The sequence below is a fragment of the Capsicum annuum genome, chromosome 12 (assembly GCF_002878395.1).
Source record: "Capsicum annuum cultivar UCD-10X-F1 chromosome 12, UCD10Xv1.1, whole genome shotgun sequence".
NCBI lineage: Eukaryota > Viridiplantae > Streptophyta > Magnoliopsida > Solanales > Solanaceae > Capsicum > Capsicum annuum.
Genome location: NC_061122.1, coordinates 62,247,666 through 62,274,146, shown reverse-complemented (window position 1 = coordinate 62,274,146; position 26,481 = coordinate 62,247,666). Strand labels below are relative to the sequence as shown.

The 26,481-nt window shown below is 34.1% G+C and overlaps 1 protein-coding gene across 4 annotated transcripts; it reads left to right on the top strand.

Annotated features, from left to right (window-relative positions):
• The first annotated feature begins 8,651 nt into the window (after window positions 1-8,651).
• LOC107851342 (photosynthetic NDH subunit of lumenal location 4, chloroplastic) lies at window positions 8,652-25,080 on the top strand. 4 transcript variants are annotated; one of them, XM_016696319.2, is made up of 6 exons: window positions 8,652-9,053; window positions 11,102-11,194; window positions 12,191-12,251; window positions 12,349-12,417; window positions 12,856-12,983; window positions 24,741-25,080. In XM_016696319.2, exons 1-5 carry the CDS (start codon window positions 8,721-8,723, stop codon window positions 12,933-12,935), a joined length of 636 nt encoding a protein of 211 aa, XP_016551805.2. In that variant the 5' UTR covers window positions 8,652-8,720; the 3' UTR covers window positions 12,936-12,983; window positions 24,741-25,080. The 4 variants fall into 4 exon arrangements, with proteins under 4 accessions (XP_016551805.2, XP_016551804.2, XP_047257761.1 ...); XM_016696318.2 differs by having other exon boundaries at window positions 8,656-9,053; window positions 24,752-25,080; XM_047401805.1 differs by lacking the exon at window positions 24,741-25,080 and adding an exon at window positions 19,058-24,383 and having other exon boundaries at window positions 8,656-9,053.
• The last annotated feature ends 1,401 nt before the right edge of the window (window positions 25,081-26,481 follow it).

Genomic DNA, 26,481 nt, shown 5'->3' with positions numbered 1-26,481 from the left:
GGTGCACACTACTCTATTCATCCAGGGGCCACTAAGATGTACCGTGATTTCCAGGAGATCTATTAGTGTAGTGGGATGAAGAGAGACATTTCAGAGTTTGTGGCTAAGTGCACAACATATCAGTAGGTTAATATTAAGAATCAGAAGCCTAGTGCATCCATACAGGAGTTCAGTATTCCCACATGGAAGTGCGAAGAAGTGAATGTAGACTTTGTGATAGGTTTGCCTCGTACTCATCATCAGCATAATTTAGTTTGGGTCACTTAGATAAGATGACCAAATTAACTTATTTTCTACCAGTCCAGACCTCTTATTCAATCGAGGATTATGTCAAACTCTATATCAGGGAGTTGGCCAAATTGCATAGTGTTTCGCTGTCCATTATCTCAGATAGAGGTACCTAGTTTACCTCTCATTTCTGTAAGGCATTCCAAAAAGGTCTTGGTACCCGAGTTCACTTCAGTACGGCCTTTCATCCTCAGATAGATGGTAAGGAAAAAAAACCAATCAGACTTTAGAAGATATGCTATGAGCATGTGCGATAGACTTTAAAGGTAGTAGGGATGACCACTTGCCATTGAGTGAATTCACATATAACAACAGCTATCATTCAAGCATTCAGATGGCTTCGTTTGAGATGCTTTATAGGAGGAGGTATAGATCTCCCATTGGTTGGTTTGAAGTGGGTAAGGCTACTGTGGTAGGGCCTGACTTGGTATTTGATACCTTAGAGAAAATTCAGTTGATCAGGGAAAGGCTTAAGACAGCTCAAAGCCGATAGAAATCGTACATAGATATATGCAGAAAGGATCTCGAGTTCGAGATTGATGATTTTATGTATTTAAAAATATCTCCAATGAAAGGAGTGGAGAGGTTTGGCAAGAAGGGGAAACTCAGTCCTTGATATGTCGATCCTTACCAAATTCTCAGTCGTTTTGAAAAAGTAGCTTATGAGCTTGAGTTTTCTTCGGACATAGCTTTAGTGCACCCAGTGTTCTATGTCTCCTTGCTTAAGAAATGTATAGGTGACCCAGCAGTGGTAGTCCCTATAGAGGGCATAGATATTCAGAACAGTGTCCTTATGAGGAGATCCCAGTCGAAATCCTTGATTATCAGATTCGTAGGCTGAGAAACAAAGAAGTCCCTCTAGTCAAAGTTCTTTGGCAAAATCAGTCCGTTGAGGGAGCTATTTGGGAGGCGAAAGCAGATGTGCGGACCAACTATCCTTGCCTCTTCTCCACAAATGCAGACTCAGCCCAAGGTAACAGTTTTCTTTGAATTTACTCAGTCTCATATTCAGATATAGCTACAACTTAGAATCAATTAACGTTGCATACTCAGACATGCATTTATGAATCAGTTCAGTCATGTACTCATGCATCAGTCATACATGTCCAGTATAATTAAGCCCAGCTTATCAGTAATTCCAGTCATGCATTCATGAATCATGTTCAGCTATGTACTCATGCATCAGATATGCATGTTCAGTAAGATAATTCTGTATACCAATAATTTCAGTCATAAAATCATGCTTAAGTTGTACATGTTCAGTGTCTAAGTCCAGTCTATCAGTATTCTCAATTTAATCAGTCTCATTCGAGAACAAACGTTCCCAAGGGGGAGATATTGTAAGACCCCGCAAAATCCTAAGTTTAACTCAGCCTTTTAAGCTTGCTAAGGGGTTCCAGACTTAGAAAATTTTAGCTAAGTATTCAAACTTAGTGTCATTTTGGCCTTTGTAAATTGACAACTCTATTTCACAACCTCTATGGCCTTAAAGTGTCAATCTTTAGGTTAATTCATAATCAGGAATGTCAATAGGTGTTCTCAGATGAGTTTCGTATTTTTCGAACCTCATTTGAACCACGTTTGGGAATCCAAAATAGTGCATCGATGCAATCTCAGTGCAGCGGCCATCACATCGATCAATATTTTCCTTGGCTCCTAGTGGCAATTCCAGTGAATCGATGCGAACTCGACGCGGCACATTGGCTATCGCATCGATCCCAATGACGTGGAACATCAGTTTGTGCGTCAATGGATCAATTTTTAGTCGTTAAAAAGCCATGTCTTTGGGGGTAGTTGGGTCTTTTTCCCATGTCCTTTAGCCCCTATAACACAAAATTTAGTCCTCAATTAGCAAATTATATTCATTCTTTCTCAAAACACTGAAGAACAAAAATCCTAGGAGATTAGATTTTAAATTCAAGGCTCAAGATTCCACCATTAATCTTCAGAAATTTAACAACCAAGGTATGTCAAGTGTTTATCCAAGGGTTCCTTCCACCCTTGGAGTCCAAGAAAACTCTTTTAAACTTCAAGTAGCTTGATTTCATGCTTTCCATGATTTGGATTCAAGTGTATTCATGATTATAATGTTGATTGGATTTCTATTCCATGATTAAGTGAAAGATTTATGTAAAAATAATTATTATGTATGTAGTATGATGTGAATTCATGTTAAAGCCTTGAAATTGTGATGCTCATGTGTTGATTAGTACAATGTGCATATACAATGCCTTCTAAGTGTTTGATGAGTTGTTCATGAGAAGTAAATAATGAAATTATATCATGATTAGCATATATTCAAGTTCATGTCATGCAAGTGTTTGCTAGAATGTCCCAATGAATGAATGATGATCAAGTAGTTATTTATCATGTTTCAAGATTTTACCATGTCTTATAATGTATGCTATCGAGTCCTGAGGGTATTTAATACCCGACAATTTAGCTGATTACCTAGAGCCATGGTCAGTCTCAGGATAGTATCAGTCATGTCACGATCAGTAGTACTCTCAGTCAGCTACAGAACTCAAGAAAAACTCAGTAGACTCAGTATCAGTCCAGTTTAGTTCAGTATTTAGTTCAAACCTCAGTAAATTCATTCAGTCAACAAAATTCAGTGGTATTCCATCAGTCAATAAAACTCAGTGAACTCAGTTCAGTTCAGTTAGATAGTATAATCAGTAATAGTTAGTCAAGCCTGGTATGAATTAGGAATCAATTTAGTGTCTATCCAGATAAGAGTAGGATTCAGCATCGAGTTAACCTAGGGATGAGGGTATTCCTGCCAGCAGAGGGTTTGACACTTAGTAGCAATCCTTGTGTTATAGAACAACGTAGCCAGCATAGGTTGAGATATCTTCCTGCCAGATATTATGAGGGTTGATACATTTCATTCGAGTTTTTTCTGCCAGCAAAGGTTGATGAAAGAGCTTCATGTTAGAGAGGGTTAACTCACTGCTTGTCTTTACTCATGGAACAATATTGACACTCTTCCAACTAGGTTACAGTTTGGACCCCAATCTATTTAGAAAGGGGCATGTCGGTTAGATGATTACCTCTCACAATCTCAATTTCAGATTCAGTCTCAATACAGAACTTTGTTCAGTTCTACAGATTTAGGACTGTCAGACACAGTCACTCAATTCAGTATAGAACTCAGTATAGTTCCAAAGAATTAAGAATGTCAGATATAGTCATTCAGTTATTAGTAATTCTGTATTAGTATACTCAGATATCAGTTAATCAGTATTCAGACTTAGTATTTAGTGTTATCACGATCTCAGTTATAGTTACATATTCATGCATATACTCTCATACAGTTATACTCATGTCATTCGGTCAGTATTGTTCATGTACATGAACTCATGCATTTCAGCCTACCTCAATTAGCATACCTGTACATTCAAAGTACTGAAGCATACCTTTTTTTTGTGCTATGATATTTTTTATCATAGGTTCAGATGCACGGGCTCCCGATTATCCCTAGCAGTTATAGATTTTTAGCAATCAGAGTTAGTGGTGAGTCCTCATAGTTTGAGGATATAATTATTATTTCAGCATTTCAGTTTATTTCAGTAGACGGAGTTAGTTGGGGACTTGTCCCATCAATTCCATATTTCAGACAGTTTAGAGGCTTTTCAGACTAGAGTATTTTAAGACAGATGTTTCAGTTTTGGTATTGTTATACAGTATTGAACCTTATGGCATAATTTTTGCCTAATTTCCGCATATTACAGTACTATCATTTAGTTAATGCAGCAAGTACCAGTCATGGATTAGCTTGTGGTCCTCCGAAATTATGAGCATCGCGTAGCATCCAGGGTACAGACTTAAGGCATTACAACTTACCTCCAAAGAAGAAAAACTTCTAAAATCTTGCAGAAAATTGCCTTCCCTAGTGCCTTGGTTTATTTTTCAAAAAGTGAGAATGAATTTTCTGATTTAGAACTGTAAGAACACTCCGTATTACTTTTTTAGTGGTTATGTGACTACCGCAACAGTTCATGATTATTACATACTGCTGTTGCAGCGGTGTTTTTTCTGCAGTGGTTTCATTTTTTTGTAGCAGTTCTGAGATAAAATCTCAATGCATCTCCTCAATTTTATCTATTTTACAACACATTCGTTAAAGTACGACATCGTGAGCCAATTCTTTCATGGTAAACTCAATAAGCGAAGTTATATAACTCTATTTTTGTGCTGAAAGTTTCTACGTCTTTCTAAATTCATCGCTCATCTAAAAATTATATCAACTATTGAACAAAGAATTTTGTTAGACTAGAGCATCCTCAAAAATCATCTAAGCCTAGGCTAGCACTAAATTTCTTTAAAAATTATCTAAGAAAAGACCTAACTAAAGTTTTACCTCTTATATGATTATAGAAAGCTATGTTTTGCAATGATGGATGCAGGAATCATATCATATTACTTGAGCCCAGAAGTGAAGCAAATAAGGAATTTATATTTATATCTTAAAAAAACTATATACAAGAGATTTTATAGAAGTTCAGCATGCTCAATTATGACCTAGTGAACACTCAAAAGAAAGTGAAATTTTAATGATTTGCATGACTGTTTTGTACTTTAGACTCTTTACTAAGTTTGACCTTTCCTTGGCTTTTCTTATAATATATAAACTTGCAGAGATAAGTGGCAGAATTTTTGAGGTGATCAAATGTATTTTGAAAAAGAAATTCTTATTTTAGAAGTTTGACCAAAGTCAACAACTGAAGTAACAAGGTTGGAATTGAGTTTTGATAATTCCATTAGGTTCGACGGATGATGTATGACTTCATTAGATGTTTTTCATACGTCCTGGGGGACTCAAGAGTGATTTTGATCATTATTTGAATTTCTACTCTTTTGAGTTTACCACAATCAATATTTAGTTAATACAACCCCAGACCGTTGATTTGATATTTCCAACAAGTTTGAAACACATTTTAGGAGTGTTTTTTGTCTGGAGGGTCTCAAATTAATTCTATACACTTGATCCAAATTTGAAAAATAGCTAAAATTCTAGTTGTAGGTGAAACTGGTTTCATTCTCAGTCACGTAAGGGAGTGTCATTGCGTAGATACAGTCGAGGTAGTAACATTATCATGTAGGTCTAGTCTTGATATCATAAGATAAAATTTGGGTCTAGTCATTGTATAACTTATGGTCGAGGTGGGTTGGTCACATTCCCAATGGGTTGAGACGAGATTAATTTACCATGATTGAGGTGGAGCTCCGCGTTTGTGAAGAACAAGTAACACCTATACAAAATTGAATTCCAACTTGATTCATTATTTTTATTTTGCTTTTGGGAGCTTGAAACCTCAATTTGAGGCGACTTGAGTAATTTTTGCGTCGCCCATCACAATTTTGTCAAGAATAAGAATCTAACCTTGATTTTGAAAATTTTTTACTATCTTTTATTTATCTTTATTATTCGTGCATGGGTGGTAGAATTTGAAAAATTTTCTCCTAAATCTAAAAACTATATTTCTTTTATTTAAGGGTCGATTTAGACTTTTTGATGAAATTTGAAATTAAGGACCTATGGTCTATAGGTAAATTAATTTTGAAGTGAAACTACAGTTTAACCTTGCATCCTAATGGGTAAATTTTGGGTTGTTAGAAGTATACCATAATTGGTGTCTTCAAACTCATATGCTTACGCAAATTTCATTTTAAGCATAAAATTGTATGCATACTTATCAAGCAAACATTAAATTCCTTATATGAGGGTTAAGATAATAGGGGATGGGATCCTCACTAACTGATAATTTTTATCAAAAGTTGAAAGGTTCACACAAAGACAAGCAAACACCATCAAAAGTGCCACTCCACAAGTAATGATTCAATTCCAAATCTCAATCACATAAGCTTTCTTATTAGTTATAGTTTCATACACACAATGATATATCCTTAGGGTCTTTAAGTTATACTTTGGTGGTGGTACTAATTTTGAATGTGGTTGCTTGATGTAAAGAAGAGATATTACTATTAGCAAAAGTAAGAAACATTTACTAGTAAAGAAAGAAGAAGAGTCACTTCGCTGAGATCTCTGCATTTGTTGTTTGTTCTTCAGGTCAGACCTCTCCGATGATGGCTCCGACGAAGACGGTGTAGATCTAGGATTCTTAACTCCTTGTCTCCTCGTTTTTCTTTTTCTTTTATATTATTTGAGAAAAGGACAAAAATAACACCTAAATTAAAATAATTCCACAAAACTAGCTCCTAAATTTTAAAATCCGGTAAATAGCCATTCGGTAGAAACAATTTCCAACCGAATGGCCAAGGACTTTGAAATGCCATTTTATAGCCATTTAGTCCTTGCTGCTTCAGCTATTGTTTGCTCATCTTTTTTTTTTATTTTTGTTTTGCTTTTTAAAAAAAAATTATGGCTGCTTTTTTAAAAAAAAGAACATCACTGCACTTGCTTATTTTCACTTCTTTTTTCCCCGCTCCTTTTTGTTGCTATTGTTCTAAAAAATATTGAGTGTATAATTATTTCTGTGTAATAAATATATAACTAATATATAATCAATCCATAATATATGTACACTAATTGTATGTTGTGTATTTACACATATGCTAATTAGTATATTTTTTCCATACATCAATAATGATAAAATTTCTGTATGCATTGTATATAGATTCATATTTATATAATAATTATACAGTTTCTGTACACATTCTATACAACCTTTAATATAGTATGAAAGTGTATTAATGTGGTATAAAAGTGTATCAATATAGTATAAAAGTGTATCAATTGAGTATAGAAATTGCATGTATCCAATTAGGCTAAATGGCTATAAAACGAAAATAAATTGAACCGACTGGCTCTAATTATCTACATTTTCAAATTGTGAGCCACTTCTTTTCAAAGTGGTCAACCCATGTCCTTTTCCCATATTATTTCTGTTTGATTTTTGTTTTAGGATTAGTTGCCTAGTTGCCTTTTTGTTTCTTTTGTTTTTAGTTTACCCGATTTGGGCTAGGTCTTTGGGCCAATGTGTTTTACATCATTGCTTTATTAATAGGGGAAAGAACAGAAGTGACACTTCAAATTAAACCATTTCCATGAAAATAACTATGAAATTTAAATTTCACTTTCTTGTCATTTCAATTTACTAACTTCTTTTATACCCTTTTTACACACCTTCTATACAGTTTCTATACAAATCTTATACATATAAATATTCTATACGAAAATTATTCAGTTTTGATATACAATTTATACAATAACTGTACATTTTTTTTTACACTTTTTGTACAACAATTGTATAATTTTCATACACTTTTTATATATTTTATACATATACATATTTGATAGAACTATATAATTTCTATACATATATCTTATATAGATACATATTCTATTTAACAATTATATCATTTTTTATATAATTTAATTATTATTTCTAAACAATTTTAAAAAAAAAAACAGAATATTTGATCAGTTAAAAAATTTATAGCAAAAAAAAATTAAAATAGTTTTAATAGGGTCGAATTATCCAAATTGAATATATTATATCAGTATTGTATATAGATTGTATCAGTATTATATATGGATTGTATATGAATTACGTAGGCCAAAATGACTCAAATTGAGAAAGAATAGGAAATGGCCATAAAGTGACTTATTTTTACCCGACTGGACATTATATGTCCATATGCCCAAACTTGGGCTATTCTTTTTTAAAACTAAAAATTACACAAATACACAGCTTATATTTTCAATATTACAAAAAATCTCAACTCCCTACACATATTACAAAAATCCCAATATATACACAGAATGTTATGTATATGTCGGCTATATTATGTATATTAATAAGGAGAGAAAGTAAAGTAATTAAAAAAATGGAAGAGAGTGTAATTACTTTCAAAAGGGCCAACATTTATGTAAATTTATACTTTTTAGAAAAACTAGACTTTTTAGAAAAACTAGACAATGTCTTTTTTCCTTGTTAGTACATGACCCAAAGCCACCGTTTTGATTTTTTCAAAAACGAGAAAAGAAAAAATTCTTACTTTTTTATATTTTAAATTCAACTCCAAAAAATATGTTGTCTTGAAATTAAAAAAAATATATATTTTTACTTTTTTTAAGAATTTCAAAAACAACAAAAGTTGATATTCACTTATCTCACTCCAAATTATCCCTAAAAATTAAAAAAAACAATTCGAATTTATTCTATGACTAAATATAATTTACTTTTTAAATATCATTTCACTTTAAAAAATAATTTTTTTTTCTATTTTCGCAATAAAAAATGACCAAACGCCTCTAAATTAACATGTGTGCCAAAAAAAAAAAGGACCCCACATAGGTGATGACTACTACTCAAACCAACAACCGTTGCCCATATTATATCCAAAAAATACAGCCCACAATCTCCAGATTGTTCAGATTAGCAGATAACAATCAAAACAAGAAAATGTCTGTCTCTTCACTATCCTTTACGCCCCCTAAGCTTCAAACACTTCAAACCTTCACTACAAAACCCACCACTGCAGCTACTTTAAAGGCTTGTTCTTCACACCAATCAACTCCTTCTATCAACAAGAAGCAAATTTTCCAAGTAGGTGTTGGAATTTTGGCTGCTTCAATAGTGTCTTCAGCACCTTTAAATGCTGATGCTACTAGAATTGAATACTATGCTACTACTGCTGAGCCTACTTGTGAGTTCAATTATGTCCACTCTGGACTTGGGTATTGTGACCTTGCTGTTGGGTCTGGTGAAGAAGCTCCATATAATCAGCTCGTCAATGTAAGTTTGTATGTTGCTCGTTTCATTTTTTGGGAAGGTTGAACAGTAGCATTTTCGTGTGTTAACGTTGATGCATATTGTTGGAATTCTTGTACAATTTGTTCCTGAAGTGACATCAAAGTACCTATTTCAAATTGACATTTTGCTTTCAAGAATTCAGTGGTGCAGAGAATGTGGTCTGTTGTATCTTTGATTATCTCAACAAATTTCTTCTCTGAGGTTCTAAGTTGTATTTACTATTGTTGGAAGAATAACAAAAGAAAACAAAAGTTGCTACAATAATTTGTTAGAATCTTTTCTAGCCAACAATGATATGTCCAGATATATTTTTACTATTTTGTTTTCTGGCATGATACTGTGCAAATGAAATTCGAAACTATGGGTGTGTTTCGTATTGGAAAATATTCTCCATGTAAAACGTATTTTCGGAAAAAGTTTTTGTGGAAAATAACTTGATTCTGTAGTTATTTTCTTATGTTTGATTGGTAAGTGAAAAATATTTCATGGTATTTGATTTGTGAGTAGAAAATATTTTTCGTGTTTGATTGGTGAGTAGAAAATATTTTTCAAAAATATATTTTGTAGTATTTGGTTGGTGAATGAAAAAATATTTTTTAGAAAATATTGTTAACTATTAACTAGTATACTGAATAAATTTAAGCATAACAAATAATATCAATATCGAGTATTAAGATATTACAAGTCACTAAATTTTAAGCAATTATTAATTAGCAAATATAGGAGACACTTTTCAACATTTTATCAGGACAATTTGAAGATACCACAATCAATAGAAATACAATTGAATGACGAGCTTATTCAATCTTGTGAAATAAGCTACAACGATGACAAAATAAAATATGCAATTAGCAAAAGTAACATAGGTAAGCCTTCCTCTATGCACATGGAAATAACAATACATTCAACGAACATTAGAAACAAGGAAAAATTTAGACTTCAATATTTTTTATTTCAAGTAGTAAAAAATTGAAGCAAAGCTGAGTGAAAAATATTTCTGAGTAATGCGTATTTTTTGAGTAATGTGAATTTAAGTGTTGTTGGGGTGGGGAAAGATGGGTGAGGGTGGGGTATAAAAGTCACATCTATCATTTTCTGAAAAATGACTTCCCTTGGTCTATAATGACTTTCCTTGGTCCATGAGGAAAGTCATTTTCCGTCAAATAAAGAAAAATAAGTTATTTTGAAAAACAGTTCCCAATGTTTTAGTACAGCCAAATACATTTTCCATTGAAACAAGCACACCCTATGTGGTTCATTTGTCATTTTGACAAGTTAGAAAGAAAAGAAAGACTTGATTACGGAAAAAGAGGAGAGTAAAAAATATTACTAGTATGTAATAAGGTTACTTATAAGGTAATACACGTTTAAAAAAAATTGTGATAGTCATGACATGTGAGCTTGTGCACACCTAATTAAACCCACTGGTCCACTAACTCCCACCAATACAAATATCGGATAACTATCTCTTTTGGAATTGGAACATGATACCTCAAAAATTACATGTAAATGTTTATGTTATGATTTAACTCATAACTTGTTAAAAATGGTAATTGACCTGCTATGACAGGTTAAATTAAACTTTTGGAATTGGAATATGATACCTCAAAAATTACATGTAAATGTTTATGTTATGATTTAACTCATAACTTGTTAAAAATGGTAATTGACCTGCTATGACAGGTTAAATTAAACTGTCAGTGCATAGAACATAAATTCAAAATAAGAATGGGCGAAGAAAAAGGGAAGTGCCGATTTTTATGTTTTATTGTTTGTAGAACAGAGGAGAATAATGAGAAAGATAAATTGAAGTTGTTAGAGATTGCATCTTTAGTACTTTGTGCCCAAACCCGAGATTGAGCGACGAAGGAAGAACTGGTCATTGCTTGTTTTTTTATTTTTCCCCATGAGGAGTAGCACTGCCTCTTTAGTTACACGGAAAAGAAAATTTAGAGTTTTTGAGTATCTAGCATTCTCCTCTAATTTTTCTTGAACTTGAGAATGCTTTGATATGTATCCTATTCATGCAGATTCACTATACTGCAAGGTTTGCGGATGGTATAGTTTTTGACAGCAGCTATAAGCGTGGCCGAGCCCTGACCATGCGCCTCGGCATGGGTAAGGTATGTTTTTCCACTTCAAGGTCAGAGGTAAGTTATGTTTACTGGTGGTATAAAGTGTGACTCTGTATTACCTTTTTCTTTGTTTGTCTGACCCAGATTATAAAATTAGGACCAGTTATCTATCAGATAGACAATTGAAAAGGTTTTCATATAACTATAGTTCAATATACTATATGCATCGAAAGATCATACGAAATGTCTCAAGCGGGACGAATATCTATATACTTACAAAACGAAATATGTGACAAGTTTGAAGAGAGCAATATAAACAACATTGTCATTGGATTTGGCAACTGTTAAGGTATTATCATTCACGTAATATCATCAATTTTCATTTCCACGGTTTTCTTGACTTCTTTAAATGGAAGTTTAAAATAGTTATCTTTTGATATAATCTCTTACTTTATCAAAGCAAGTGTCTGCCGAGTTCTCCATCGTCCAACTTTACTAAACTTCCAGACTTTATTTGGCAAGTCTTATCCTCTGTAATTAATATCTTTCCTATTCCTTTTCACTCCCCATTCACTATTTTTGCCACCGAGATCTGTTATTCATGCTTACCAAAAAAGAAAAAGGAATTGTTTACCCATACAAAAGAGAAGGAAAATGAATGAAGGAAAGAGAAGCTTGCATAAAGGGGACAACCATGTTTTGGGATATGAAATAGAGTTGAATGAAATAAAGTTATTTCTATCTAACGTAAAAATCCTCATTTGCTTACTGACTAAAGGACGACAGAAATAATGTTCTGATAACCAATTCTTTTCAGTAAGCCATCACCTCTTTATGCTATACTGGAATCTCTAGCTAAATATATTCGCTATGAGTCAAATTTACACCTCAAATTCCTATTAAGATGAGATCCAAGAGCTTTATCTGAGGCTCATATATAAGGAAGGCATGAATAAGAAACATAAACCAGAAACAAAATGATGATAGTCAATATTTGCAATATCTCATCTCCAATTCATGAAATCTAGAGCGTGTTGTTGACAGGTGATCAAAGGATTAGATCAGGGAATCTTGGGAGGTGAAGGGGTACCACCAATGCTAGTAGGTAAGATTTTACAGTTAATTAGAGTCTTCTGTGGTTCTTTTGCTTGGTGCTTTTCGATATTCCCATGATTGTTCACTTTAGAAGTTTTAATACATAGGTGGAAAACGTAAGCTTCAGATTCCTCCACATTTGGCATATGGACCAGAACCAGCAGGCTGCTTTTCAGGTATGTTTGTGATACGTTTTAAATGCATTATGTTAGTTTGGTTTCTTGAGGCAAGTATCAGCTCGCGACATCAGATGATAAGGCTTATTCTTTATTTCATGCTCTAGAAATTGTTGTAATTTTTTTCTCTTTGCTTTACTGGTGACATCAGAATATATCAAAACTATTGGAGAAGATAACTTGCATTTTTGTTGGAAAAAATACACGTAATTACAATTAGGATCTTAATCAACTCTACTTACTATGTTCTGAAGGGTGGATGTGAATAGGTATGCAACTTATCTTCGTAATATTAATCAATGCATTTTCCTCATTGACATGGTTTCAACGTGTTACTTACCTAACCTTTTTCGTCCCTGTAAATAAAAAGAAGATATTCAGTTTGTCGCTATAGCAGCTGTTTACACAGTAGAGATTAATTTTTTTACTTATGTGCAGGGGACTGCAATATTCCTGGAAATGCAACACTTGTATATGACATCAAGTTCGTTGATATTTACTCGGGAAATAGGAAATGAAGGAGACCAATGTGATATGATGAGAAATCTGAAGCTCAAGCACAACCAGTGAGTTCCTAAGCCACCTTGTGATTTAAGTTTTTTCCACTTGCTTTATTATATCACGGTATCACTCTTGCTTTTGTACTCCCTCCCTCCTTTCCAATTTGAATGACCCTATTATGTGTTACCATATGAGAAATACCTAGAGGAGAGTCAGTACGATGGTTAAAATGTATATATAATGGACTGTCAAAGCAATGTCATATCAATTAAAAATTGTAAAAGAATTTGAGCATGTGGTTATATATTCTATATCTACTTAAGTAATGTTGGTTTGAGTGAATCGATTACCAGATTAGGGACCAGGTCCCTGAACACTCGAACAGTAAATAAAGAACAAAGAACAGGACAAGTGCATGAAAGTAAAGTTAACGCAAGATGTTTATATGAAACCTTCTTACTCAAGGGAGTAAAATCACAATCTACCTCGTAGGATTTCTCAATACTTCACTATCTTCAAACAACATTGAATGCAAACTCCGTAGCTACAAAGATTGAACTCTCAATCCTTAGACATGTGTCACACCCCTTTTTTTGCGCTCGAGGGATCGAGTTGAAGGATTTTTTCAATTAAAGTGACGATTTTGACTAGCGATTAATTTATTACAGAGTCGCCACTTGGAATTGAGTTATGGTGTTCCAAGTCACCTTTCGAATCCCTAATAAAAAGAAAATGACTTTTTATTTTTGGTCTGCGAAAATAAAAGATCGGGTAAGGAATTCTATTGACCGCAGAAGGTGTTAGGTACCCCTCGAGTCCCGTTGTTCCAGCGCGGTCGCTTTTATTGACATATACTTAAACTATTTTGCTAAATTATGTTAAAGGCCTAGGTTTGCTCATTTTTAATATCTAAAATTTGTCTATTACCTTATTTAGATAAATCGGTGAAAAGTTAATTTTAGAAAAATATTTATCAAAGTGCATTATTGCATCCTTGAATTTAAAATGTCTCGAAAAGATGTGTATGCCGCATTCTTAATCGAGACGAATATTTTAAACGTACTTAAAATTTACCTAATATTAAAACATTGATTTATCTTTTGTAAACTCGTAACAATTTATCTATTCGAAATGCTACCTAATCTAAACGGTAACCTTTAAGCAAAATTTATTTAAAGCAATTAATTAAGTTAACAAATAATTATTAAATTTTATTAATAATAATAAATAAAATAAAAATATACACAAAGCTATCCATATTATACTGAACTTGATTCCCAAATTTTATTTTAATAATAGTAAAAATTAATTAATTAATTAAAATGAATCAAAAATTTTGTTTAAACAATTAAAATCGAAGACGAAAAGAAACATATTAAACGAGAAATTTCAGAACCAACATAATAATTAAATAAAAAAATTAAGCCATTTTTAATCCCTAAATACTAATCAAAATTTCAACTTATTGGCAAACAAAGTATTTATCTAGCATAAATATTACAACTTATTAACAAATAAGTTAAAGATCCCACCTTTTCTAATAAACATGTACAAGTATTCAACTTTATCCTTACAAGCTATTTTCACCCCAAATAATACAGTAGTAAATTCCTTCCAACTTTATTAGTAAATCAAAGTAAAAACTATCACAAAAATTATAACTTTAACCATTGTAACAAAGTTAAGAGAGATAAGGGGCAGGGACATCTGTTTCGATGGGATGGCTTGGGGTTGTTTTCGGTGATGTGGGTTCAGCTAAGGGTCGCCGGAGTTGCTAGTTTGGGACGCTGGTGGGTGAAGATTCCGGCCAGATCTAGTGTGTAGGCCGACTGGAGGTGACGGAAAAGGGAAGGTCGGAGCGGCACGAGGTCGGTTAGTTTGCCTGAGTCACCGGCCACTGATGGACAGTGACAGCCGAATGGAAAGAGATCCGGCGGTTTTTCACCATTTTTCAGCGAAGAGGGTCGTTAGAATAACGATGGTGTGGATCAATTTTGGGGATGGTTTTGACATCATTTTCAGGCGGGTTTTGTCATGACAGCAACACCTTTCCTTTTGCTATTTCTTCAATTTTCTCTACTGCTTTTGTTTCAATTTCTCTCCATTTTTTTATTTTTTAGTGAATGAAAGTGTTGGTGTGTGCAATTTGTAAGGTATTCATGTTCCGGTGTGTATATATGCGTAAATTTTTATCCCACTGTATGTTGTTGTGTATATGTTAGAGTCTGTGTATTGTGTGAAACAGTGTGTGATATATGAATATATTATTTTCTGTGTACAAACATATAACATTCAGCAATCTAAAATACAACACATAGTAACGAATAAATTTATGTAATAGATCATATACACATACTGAATAATACATGAAAACTATTTAAACAAACTTCATTCATGTTTTGGTTCCTAATAAAATTTATACAATAAATAAGATAGGATCAAATAGGAACCTGTACAATGAGTTGAAATAGAAATTCGAACGTTGACATCAGAAAACTCGAATGAAAAACTCAAACCCAACTTCACTCTCTTTTCTTTTCTCCTTCTGTATTTCTCCCGATGATGTTGAATGTTTCACTCTTTTTTTTTACTCTCTTTTCACTATTTTTTTTTTGCTGTATCTGATGTAGTCTCTGTCTGTATTGTACGTTGAATTCTCTGGGGGTGGGTAAGTCCTTAAATAGTAGGATTCTCGGGGGAATGGTTAATATCAGCTATCAGATAGGATAGAATTTTAAAATTTGAATTATTATTATTTCTTCTTTTTTTAGAAGATAATAATAATAATAATAATAATAATAATAATAATAATAATAATAATAATAATAAATAAAAATAAAAATAATAAATAAATAAAAATAAAATAATAAAATAATAAAATAATAATAAATATAATAATAAATAATTAATTTTTAAATATTTTTTAGAAAATACAATAAATATTTATAAAAAATCAAAATAATTAAAATAGTACTAAAACTACTAATTTATTAAAATTTAGAAAAAAAAAATTTAATTTTTATATTGTCATTTCTTTTTTAAATTAAAAAAAAATCACAAGTAACTTTATTTATTTATTTATTTATTTTGAACTAAAAATTTACTAAAAATGAAATAAGAGTTAAAATAGTATCGGATCGATATAAATATTTATTTAATATAGATAAATGAATTAAAATTCGGGGAGGATAAAAATTCACGTATCTATATTTTTGCCTCTCTTTGTGTGGATTCTCGAAGAGTTTTCATACAAAGAAGTAGACAAGATATGATTTTTGACCCTCCGATTATTCGAAAGGTAAGGAAAAAATAAAATAAAATTAAAAGAAAAAATGTGACCGAGTCCTGGTTTTGGACTTTCTACCTATCCCGAGTTATAAAAAAATTGGGTCACAAGTAGTTCGAATGAAACATGGTGAGAGAATGAGTTAAATGTCGAGTGAAATTCCGTTGAGTTTTCGGTTAACGACTTCTTCCTTTTACATTCAAATAACTAACAAAAATCAAAAGTCAAAAATACAAGTGAAAATTGCAATCTCTAGAATCTTGATTCGAATCTTTATGACTTGAACTTGAAAATTCACCCTATTCTTCAGACGGGCTCCTGAATTACTTTTTTTTCACCCTGTTCTTCAAGCGGGTTCCTAGACTTTCTTCAGGCCTGGAATTACTTTTCTTCACCCTGTTCTTCAGGCGGGATCTTGAACTTACAACTTCTTCACTCTGTTCTTCAGGCGGGCTCGTGAATTTACAACTTCTTTACCCTGTTCTTTAGGTGGGCTCCTGGACTTACTTTTTCTTCATCCTGTTCTTCAGGCGGGCTCCTGGACTTCTTTTTTCTTCATCCTGTTCTTCAGGCTGGCTCCTGGAGTTACTTTTTCTTTACCCTGTTATTCAGGCGGGCTCCTAGACTCAAATTAAATAGTGAAACAGAAAAACAACATCCCATTCTTCAGGAGGGTCCTGAGCATAAAATAAATTTTCATTCTTCAGGCGGGTCCTAGGCAAAAAATAACATCCCATTCTTTAGGAGGGTCCTGAGCATAAAATAAATTTTTATTCTTCAGGTGGGTCCTGAGCAAAAATAAATTCCCATTCTTTACACACGAAACTTCTTTCATTTTTCAACATTTTCATTTTTTCATTCATTTTTCATTTTTTTTGCCCCAGTTTGTATTGGGAAAATTTGTGAGGGTCACCAGATCTAAATATTTTGAAAAATATAGTGAAAGAATAATCAAAGCCTGAAATAGCTTTAGTAAGTACGTCTTGCAAAGAGTAAAATTTATCCTAACCAAGATCCAGCATCTTGTGTTGTAACCATGCTTCTTGCATTGACAGAAGTGTGAAATTGCATCCTTTACCTGAAAACTTTAATGTGCAAAAAAATATCCCATCTCTGTAAACAAAGAAAAATTGTGAGCTTTAAAACATATGGTGGTTGGTTTATGGCATTTGGATTTTGAAGTGACCGCTCTTGCACTTGCCATGCTCAACTCCTTTTCAAGTTCTTGATGAATATTTGTTGACTTGTCATAATTCTAATCCCAAATTCTGATTACTGAGACTCTCAACTCAAAACATATTTCTCTTGTATGATGTCTTTGGATATAACTTCCAATACACCTTTTATCTTTCCACGAGTAAAAAATTGTCAGATTACAATCATTCTGAGTACTTTATTTTACTTTGAACGATGTCCCTATGCATCGACCCTTTGTCTTACTTTGTATTATTAAAGGAGTTGGTAGCAAGTTTGGACTCTTTTCTCACTCAACTTGACGCGAATTTGACTCAAAAATACACAAATGATGACAATAATTTTCGTTTGACGACAAGGATACAAAGAATCAAAAATCAAAATAAAACAAAAATGGAAAAGACAATAGACATTTTTTTTCAAACAAAAAGGAAAACTTATCTGAATGTAGAAGCCAATTCCGGTGATTATGACATGCATTTTGAATTACGCAACCAGATCTAATCACCAATCATTATCAACTTTTTTGCACTTATTGAACTTGAAATTGAGTCAATCTTGAACTTGCATCTTTGCATTATTATTCTCCTTCGGCTAGTGACACCTCAATGGTTTTTTGTCAATGATCCTATCTCATTTTCATTTCTTTCTCAACTCACAGTCGCCTTATGGTGGCCATACGGGTTTTCGCCAATAAGACTCTCTCATTTTTATTTTTTTATTTTTAAAGAAAAATAACACTCAAAATATGAAATATCATGCACCCATAATATGTTTAGCCTTGGCATTCTCAAAGATTGGTCTGCAGGTCTTTCTTTGGTTGTTACTTGGCTTTTGGAAAGGGTAAGAAAGAAAGGGCAGCATGAGACTTAAAAATTTACATGACATTGGGTGAATCATACAGCTTTTGAAATTGACTTTTTAAGGAAATAAACTTTTTCCCTAGTTTTATTTTATTCTAGATAATTTGAATTTTCTTTTGGTTGGACCGAATCCCAGAGTAGGTAGCAAGAATCAGGTCAAACGTAGTTCAGGAATGGCATTCTTTCGCTTGATTTTAATTTTTTTTTCATCATCAACATCATTTTTTCTCAATTTTTTAAAACTTTTGACTTTAATCAATTTCAAATGAGGGGTACGAAAGAAAGATAAAATCTCAAAGAGGGTAAGGAAAGATTGATATATTATTCAGATAGCAAAACAAAATGCCTTCATCATTTCAATCTTTTAAAATACAAGTACAAAACATATATAACATAATTGTACATGAATATCATACATAATATCTCTTAACCACTCCAGCATTGACCGACATTCCTTCTATTTTTCCTTCTACATCAGTCAAATATAATGCACCATTAGGTAACACCTTTTTCACCATGAACGGTCCTTGCTAATTAGGAGAAAACTTGCCTTTGGCTTCAATCTGATGAGAGAGGATGTGTTTTAGTACTAACTAACTAGCTTCAAAATGTCTGTGACGCACCTTTTTATTGTATGCCCGTGCCATTTTCTTCTGGTATAATTGTCCATGACATACTGATGCCAATCTTTTTTCATCAATCAAGCTTAATTGCTGCAATCGAGTCTTGGCCCATTGATTATCATCAATTTCAGCTTCCACAACTACTCGAAAAGATGGAATCTCAATCTCTGCAGGTATAACTGCTTCAGTTCCGTACACCAACAAGTAAGGAGTTGCACCAATTGAAGTCCGAACTGTAGTACGATAATCCAACAAAGCAAAAGGTAACTTTTCATGCCATTGTCGGGAACCCTGCACCATCTTGTGAAGTATTTTTTTAGATTATTTTTGGCAGCTTTTTTAACACCGTTCATCTTCGGGCGATAAGGAGTTGAATTCCGATGCATAATTTTAAATTCCTGACACACTTCTTGCATTAAATGACTATGAGATTTCCAACATTATCCATGACAATTATCTTTGAAATACCAAACCGACAAATGATGTTGGAGTGAACAAAATCGACCACTACTTTCTTGGTCACAGACTTAAAATTCGTTGCTTCACCCACTTCGTGAAATAATCATGGCTACCAAGATGAACCTATGTCTATTCGAGGCCTTTGGTTAAATCGGTCCAATTACATCCATTCCTCAAGCCACAAAAGGCCATAGAGCAGTCATTGTATGCAACTCAGATGGAGGAGAATGTATCAAGTCCCTGTGTACCTGGAATTCATGACATTTACGAATGAAACGGATGGAATTTCGCTCTATGGTGAGCCAATAATAACCTACTCGAAGTATTTTTTTGCCTAAACATACCCACTTATGTGCGGTCCACAAATTCCAGAATGTATTCAGTCATGATTTTTGAAGCTTCTTTTGCATCTATGCACCTTAAAAGTCCCAAATTTGGAGTCCTCTTATACAAGATTCCCCTACATCGGAAAAACCCGCTAGCCAGTCGTCGAATGGCTCTCTTTCGGTTACCATTGGCATGTATGGGATACTTTTTAGTCTGAATATATTCTTTGATGTCATGGAACCACGGCTCTCCATCAATTTCTTCCCCACCAACATTGTAATATGCATGTTGATCACTAATCTGTATATGCAAAGGGTCAATATGAGTCTTGTCGGGATGTTGGAGCATCGAAGATAAGGTCGCCAAAGCATCAGCAATCTCATTATGAGCTCTGGGAATATTCTTGAACTTTACTGATACAAATTATTTACAAAGATCTTCCAAACAACCTCGATATGGTAGGAGTTTTGAATCACGAGTTTTCCAATCTCCTTGGATTTGGTGGACTAACAAATCTAAGTCTTCTAACACCAACAGTTCTTGGATTTCCATGTCGATAGCTAATCTCAAACCTAGAATGCAAGCTTCATATTCTGCCATATTGTTGGTACAGTAGAATCGAAGTTAGGCTGTTATAGGTTAGTATTGTCCCAATTCAAAAATAAGAGTCGCCCCTACCCATACTCCTTTTACATTAGCAGCTTCATCAAAGATCATCTTCCAACCTGAATGGCAATCATCGAAAATAACCTCATCAACACATAAGACCTCTTTATCCGGAAAGTAAGTCTTTAATGACTCATATTCCTCATCAATTGAATTTTCTTCCAAATGATCCGCTAAGGCTTGAGCTTTCATTGCAGTTTGAGTCACATAGACACTATCAAACTCTGTGAGTAGCATCTGCCATTTCGCGAGTCTGCCTGTGGGCATAGGCTTCTGAAAAATATACTTTAATGGATCCATATGAGAGATAAGGTAAGTAGTGTAAGATGACAAGTAATGTTTCAGCTTTTATGCTACCCAAGCTAAGGCGCAACATGCCTTTTCAAGAAGAGTATACTTAGCTTTATAAGTGGTAAATTTTTTGCTAAGGTAGTGGATAGCCTGTTCTTATCTGCCTATGACATTATGTTGACCTAATACATAGCCAAAATAATTATCTAACACAGAAATATACAATATCAAGGGTTTGTCTGGCTCTGGAGGAACCAAAATAGGTAGATTCGACAAGTGCCTCTTAATTCTGTCAAATGCCTCTTGACATTCTTCAGTCCATTCAACTTTAGCATTTTTCTTCAACAACTTAAAAATTGGCTCACAGGTCGTCGTGAGTTGGGCAATGAATCTACTAATATAATTCAACCTTCCAAGTAAACTCATCACATCCATTTTGTTCTTTAGTAGAGGCAAATCTTGAATGGCTTTTATTTTTGAAGGATCTAACTCAATGCCACGTCAACTGACTATAAACCCCAAGAGTTTTCCCGACGGGACTCCTAATACACATTTCGTTGGTAAGTTTGAGATCATACCTTCGAAGCTTTTCAAAGAATTTTCTCAGATCTTTGACATGGTCAGACTGCTCTCTTGATTTAATGACCACATCATCTACATAAACTTCAATCTCTTTATGCATCATGTCATGAAACATAGTGATCATTGCCCCCATGTAAGTTGCCCCAACATTCTTTAGTTCAAAAGGCATAACTCGATAACAATATGTCCCTCATTACATGATAAATGATGTCTTTTCTGCATCTTCTGGATCCATAATAATCTAGTAGTACCCCGTATAACAATCCACAAAAGATGCAAGATCATGTTTGGCATAATTGTCCAACAAAATATGGATATTGGGAAGTGGAAAATAATTTTTCGGACATGCTTTATTTAGATCACGATAATTTGCCAATATTTGCCAACCAAGTAGGATATTGGGTCACCCAAATGACTTTAGCTTCAAGTTGCTTCATGATTTCCTCTTTGATTTTTACACTCATGTCAGTTTTAGGCTTCCTTAACTTTGCTTGATAGGAGGGAAAGAAGGATCAATTGGTAATTTATAAACTACCAAATCAGTTCTTAAACCGGCATATCATCGTAAGACCACACAAAGATGTCTTTGTACTCAAGCAAAGCTTCAATTATAGCTTTCTTTTGTTGTGGTTGAGCATGTACACTTATCTTAGTCTCTCTAATATTTTCATGATCTCCTAAATTGATCGCCTCAATGTCATCTAAATTGGGATTTGGCTTATTCTCAAACTGTTTGAAATCTTTGCTTATATCCTCAAATGCTTCCTCTTCATCGTATTCAACTTCTTTATTCATTATTTCATAATTAGATTATTTTTTTAAATCTAGTTAACAATTCTTCATGCATGTCATGTCATTAGAATCGGCATAGAAAGAACTATATGATAGAAAATAAATAAGTAAATATTAGACTCAAAATAAAACAAAGGAAAATTATGTTTTATTAAAAACAACGATAGAAAGAGTTTAAACCTAAAATAGCAACAACGATAGAAAAAGTTTTTAACCTAAAACCCCGAGGTAAAGATCTGAATTACAATCCTAGAACGATTCAAATTATAGAAAAAAAAACAAATAAACTACCAAGACTGAAATAAAAACAAACAAAAAACCAAGACTCCTTCATAGTAGGGAGAGAAGTGGCCTTCCAATTGTTAAGCTGGACATCAGGGCTGATAAACTGCATATCTGCATTCCTGGTACCTTCCTCAATTTCAACCATACTGCTTCGATAAACATGTTCTGGAAAAGGCCAATAGCTCTGACTTTGATGAAAGATTCATAGAGTGACGGTATCGGCTTGGTCAGTGACCATGAATCTTTCTTACACTTTATAGCCTTGTTTATGTCTTTAACAGTGGGCTCGTATCCCAAACCAAAGGTACCAAGGTTCTCATAGAGGTTTACTGGATGAATCCTGCCTTGTAAAAACATCCCTAGACCTTTCCCTAGTCTGAAACCATGCTTCAACATTTCATTCACTACCATAACAGATGTTGAGGACAGTCATGGTCTTGCGATGAGATTCCCCCCAAGGATATGCTCAACAGCTACTACCTCAAAAGCTTGATGAATTACCACTCTATCTATAATATCTACCACAATAGAGGAAACTGAGTAGTCTTTATACATGGATAAGTCTCCTTCACTATGAACAACTATTTCTAGCCTGTCATATGTAACCGCTCCAGCCCTATGAACCCATGGCCTACCCAATGACATATTATATGAAGCATTAATGTTCAATACTTGAAAATCCACAGGCCCTATTATTAATATGAGCTCTATTTCACCAATGGCATCATTTTTTGCTCCATCAAAACCTTTGACCCATAGTAATGTAGACACCTCTGTTATGTCTGGTACCTTTTGCAGGCAATTCGTTATCCGAGAAAGTGATCCTATTTACTTTAAGGATCCTTCTAATAACTTTTTCCAGCTGATTCACCTTACATGCCTCATTAAGCATCTTCATTATAGCCTTGCGGTGATCCTCTGAATGTATCAATAAAGACAATAAAGAATTTTGTGCTGGCGTCTTCTTCAACTGTTCTATAACAAAATATTCTGGCAATTTCATTTTCTTTAAGAATTCTTCAGCTTCTTCATCAGTAACTGGTTTCTTGATTGTTATTCGTTCTTCATTGCCTTGTTTATTGTTTCTTAACTCTACTGGGGCATAACATCTCCCAGATCGGATTAATCCCCCTACTTCATCCACATCTTTAATCACCTCTTTCCCTTTGTACATCACCACAACGCGGATGTAGTTCTAGGAGACTACTTTGGTATTAACCATAGATAGCTGTGACACTAGTTTAATAACGATAGGAGCTATGGGAGCTCCTTTTATGATTAAAAGAGGCTTAGTGGGTCTTCCAGGAATAATGAGCTTCAAGTAAACATTTTTTGGAATCTCTTTCCCCACGACAAGAAAACATTCTATGATTCAAACTTTATTATCACCTCCTCTACTTTTACGGGTTTTTCTTTCGTCAAATCTACAACATTTGCTGGTTTTTCCAAATCAGTTTTAATTTTAATGATCGGCTTGAAGGAAATTGCAGCATCTTCACCACTGGTATCACTTCGAGCATGTTTGTTTCATTATGAACTCGCAATGGATTTTGATTAACATTTGAAGCGTCTGGACTTTGTACCATGATCTGCTGTGTCTCAATCGGCTCCTGAATAGCTCTTTTCAGATACCAACATTTCTCTGTGTCGTGCCCTGGGGCATCAGAATAGTACACACATCTTCTGGAATAATTCAAGTTTTTCAGTGAAGGATTCGGAATCCTTTTTGCGATTGGACTCAAAACATTCATGTCCCTCAATCTTTGAAATAAGCTTGCGTAAGATATTTCAATGGGAGTGAAATTATCTTTTCCCATGTTAGCCATCTTGAAGTCTGCTCTAGGCCGGAAAGTAGATCTAGGGGGACCTTGTCGAACTTCTGGGATTAGTGGATGATTTTGGATGGCTGGTACACACCATTGCGGGTAAGAAGGAGCCCGAGCATATGGTTGTGCATTGTAAATAGGATATTGGGGAGATGGAATGAAATATAATGGATTTTGTGTGTATGGTTGACGTGCACCTCTCTAATTTTGTCGTGGACCTAGCACAACAGTTGCTACATTCTCTTTTCTTTTCTTTCCTCCAAAACTTCCTGCACCACTTTGGATTGCCCGTGTTGTTGCTTTCAAAGCGGCCTAGCTGATAATCTTTCCTGATTTAATTTCATTCTCTACCATCTCTCCAACTTTAATAACTTCAGCAAATGTGCTTCTAATAGTAGAAAGTAAGTGATGGAAATAATTAGGTTTTTGTGCTTGCAGAAAGATATCAATCATTTTATATTACTTTATCGATGGTTTGACTCTTGAAGCTTGCTCTCTGATCTTGGGTGTATTTATACACCTAAGCACCATAATTTATCCATATTTTAGCTATGTTTAGAGAACAAAGTGCCTAGTTTATTATGTTTTTACTCTACTTCTATGTAATTGAGCTAACCGATGTGATTAGCATGATTTCAGGTATTAATGAGGTAGATGAAGACATTATGAGATTATGGAATGCGGATGGCATATGACACAAGAGAGAGTAGCAACCTGGACCAAATGTGGCGACTAGAAACTACAATCTGGACCAAATGTGATGCATGGGAACTTTCTCCCAGACAAATTTATCATTTATAATAAGTTGAGGACTTTGAAGGAAATTATGAGATAGAAGGCTATTGAAAGACTTGTTGCTGAATTTTTATTGAGGAATCACATTCTGTATTATTTTGAAAACAAGAGAAAGCGGCTTAGCTTGAGGAGAGAGAGAGAGAGAGAAACGTTTTTCTCTCTTATTTTTGCTATTCATCTTCTCCACCAAGATCGTTCTAAGTTTTGGTATGATGAATATTTCTATTGTGATTTCCGTTTTATTCATGAGTAGCTAAGTTTATTTGTTAGGGTTATGAAAACCTTGTAGTATATTCTCTATTGCTATGGGTTTTTGAATTTATGATATGTTAATCCACTTATATCATTACTCTCTTCGTTATGATTGAATTCTCGTGGTCGCAAACATACGGAATGTGCCATTATAGCAATAACTTGTTCGATAGAAAAGTTACTATTTGAAAAAGAGAGGAGTGGCAAGAAAATAGGGTTTCCAACCTCTATTTTACACGTTAATGCCTTAGCAAGATTAACTACTTGGAGAGTTCATATGATTGGTTGTACACTTTGGATTCGAGAGAACTAAGGTGAATAAATCCTTGATGGTTGAGTAACATTTGGATTTAGAATTAGAATACATCTCTCTATAAGTGCATGCATGTATAAATCCTTATTACTCGTAGTTAATAGAGAAGTAAAAGCTACAAGGTGGACATAACCCTAACTTGTCATTCTCTGTGATCAAATATTAATACACATATTGCTTCATTATTATATTGTAACTATCATTTCAAATTTAAACCAAAACCCCCCATTCAGGAACCTCTGACCAACAGTCCAGTAACAACTATAATACTTAGTAACACAATATTCCCTGTGGGATTCGACACCCAACCTGATTGGGTTCTATATTTGACAGCGACCGCTTACTCTCTCGTAAGAGAGGTGTATCAAATTTTGGTACCGTTGCCTGGGAATACGGTTGTCGACTAAGTTGTGCTTATTAGTAGACCTTTTGGTCAAAGATTCCCAAAATTTTACTCTTTGTTTGTTGCTTTTGTTTTGATCAGGTTGAGTGTATTGCATGCCAAATACACGGAGATAGGGCCACCCATTATTACCTATAAATCCTGAACCATCTCTCATTGGCAGAATGGATACGCAACGAGACCATAAAAGGATAGTTGCTCAACAGGAGCAGGCTAGATTAGCTGCATTGGCAGCTGCGCAAGTAAATCAACAGAATGCTGATAACCCAGGTCGGGTACCAAATCTTGATGATGAGGACTTGGGTGATGATGAGTTATTAAATCCAAGGTGTGCAGATGATGTGGCTGCACCAGTGAACAGGAATCTCAACAGAGATCGTCAAGCTAGGATGAGACCCGAACACCAAGCTGTGCAAGTTGCTTTTGATGATGATGATGATGATGATTTGGATGGGGTTGGTGCCACAGGGGCTATTATTCCTCCGCCTTTGGCACCTGGAGCCAAGTTCAATATTACTAGCACTATGATCCAGCTACTGCAACTCAAAGGGTTATTTGGTGGACTTGCAGGCGATGATCCGAATATGCATTTGATTAATTTTATCT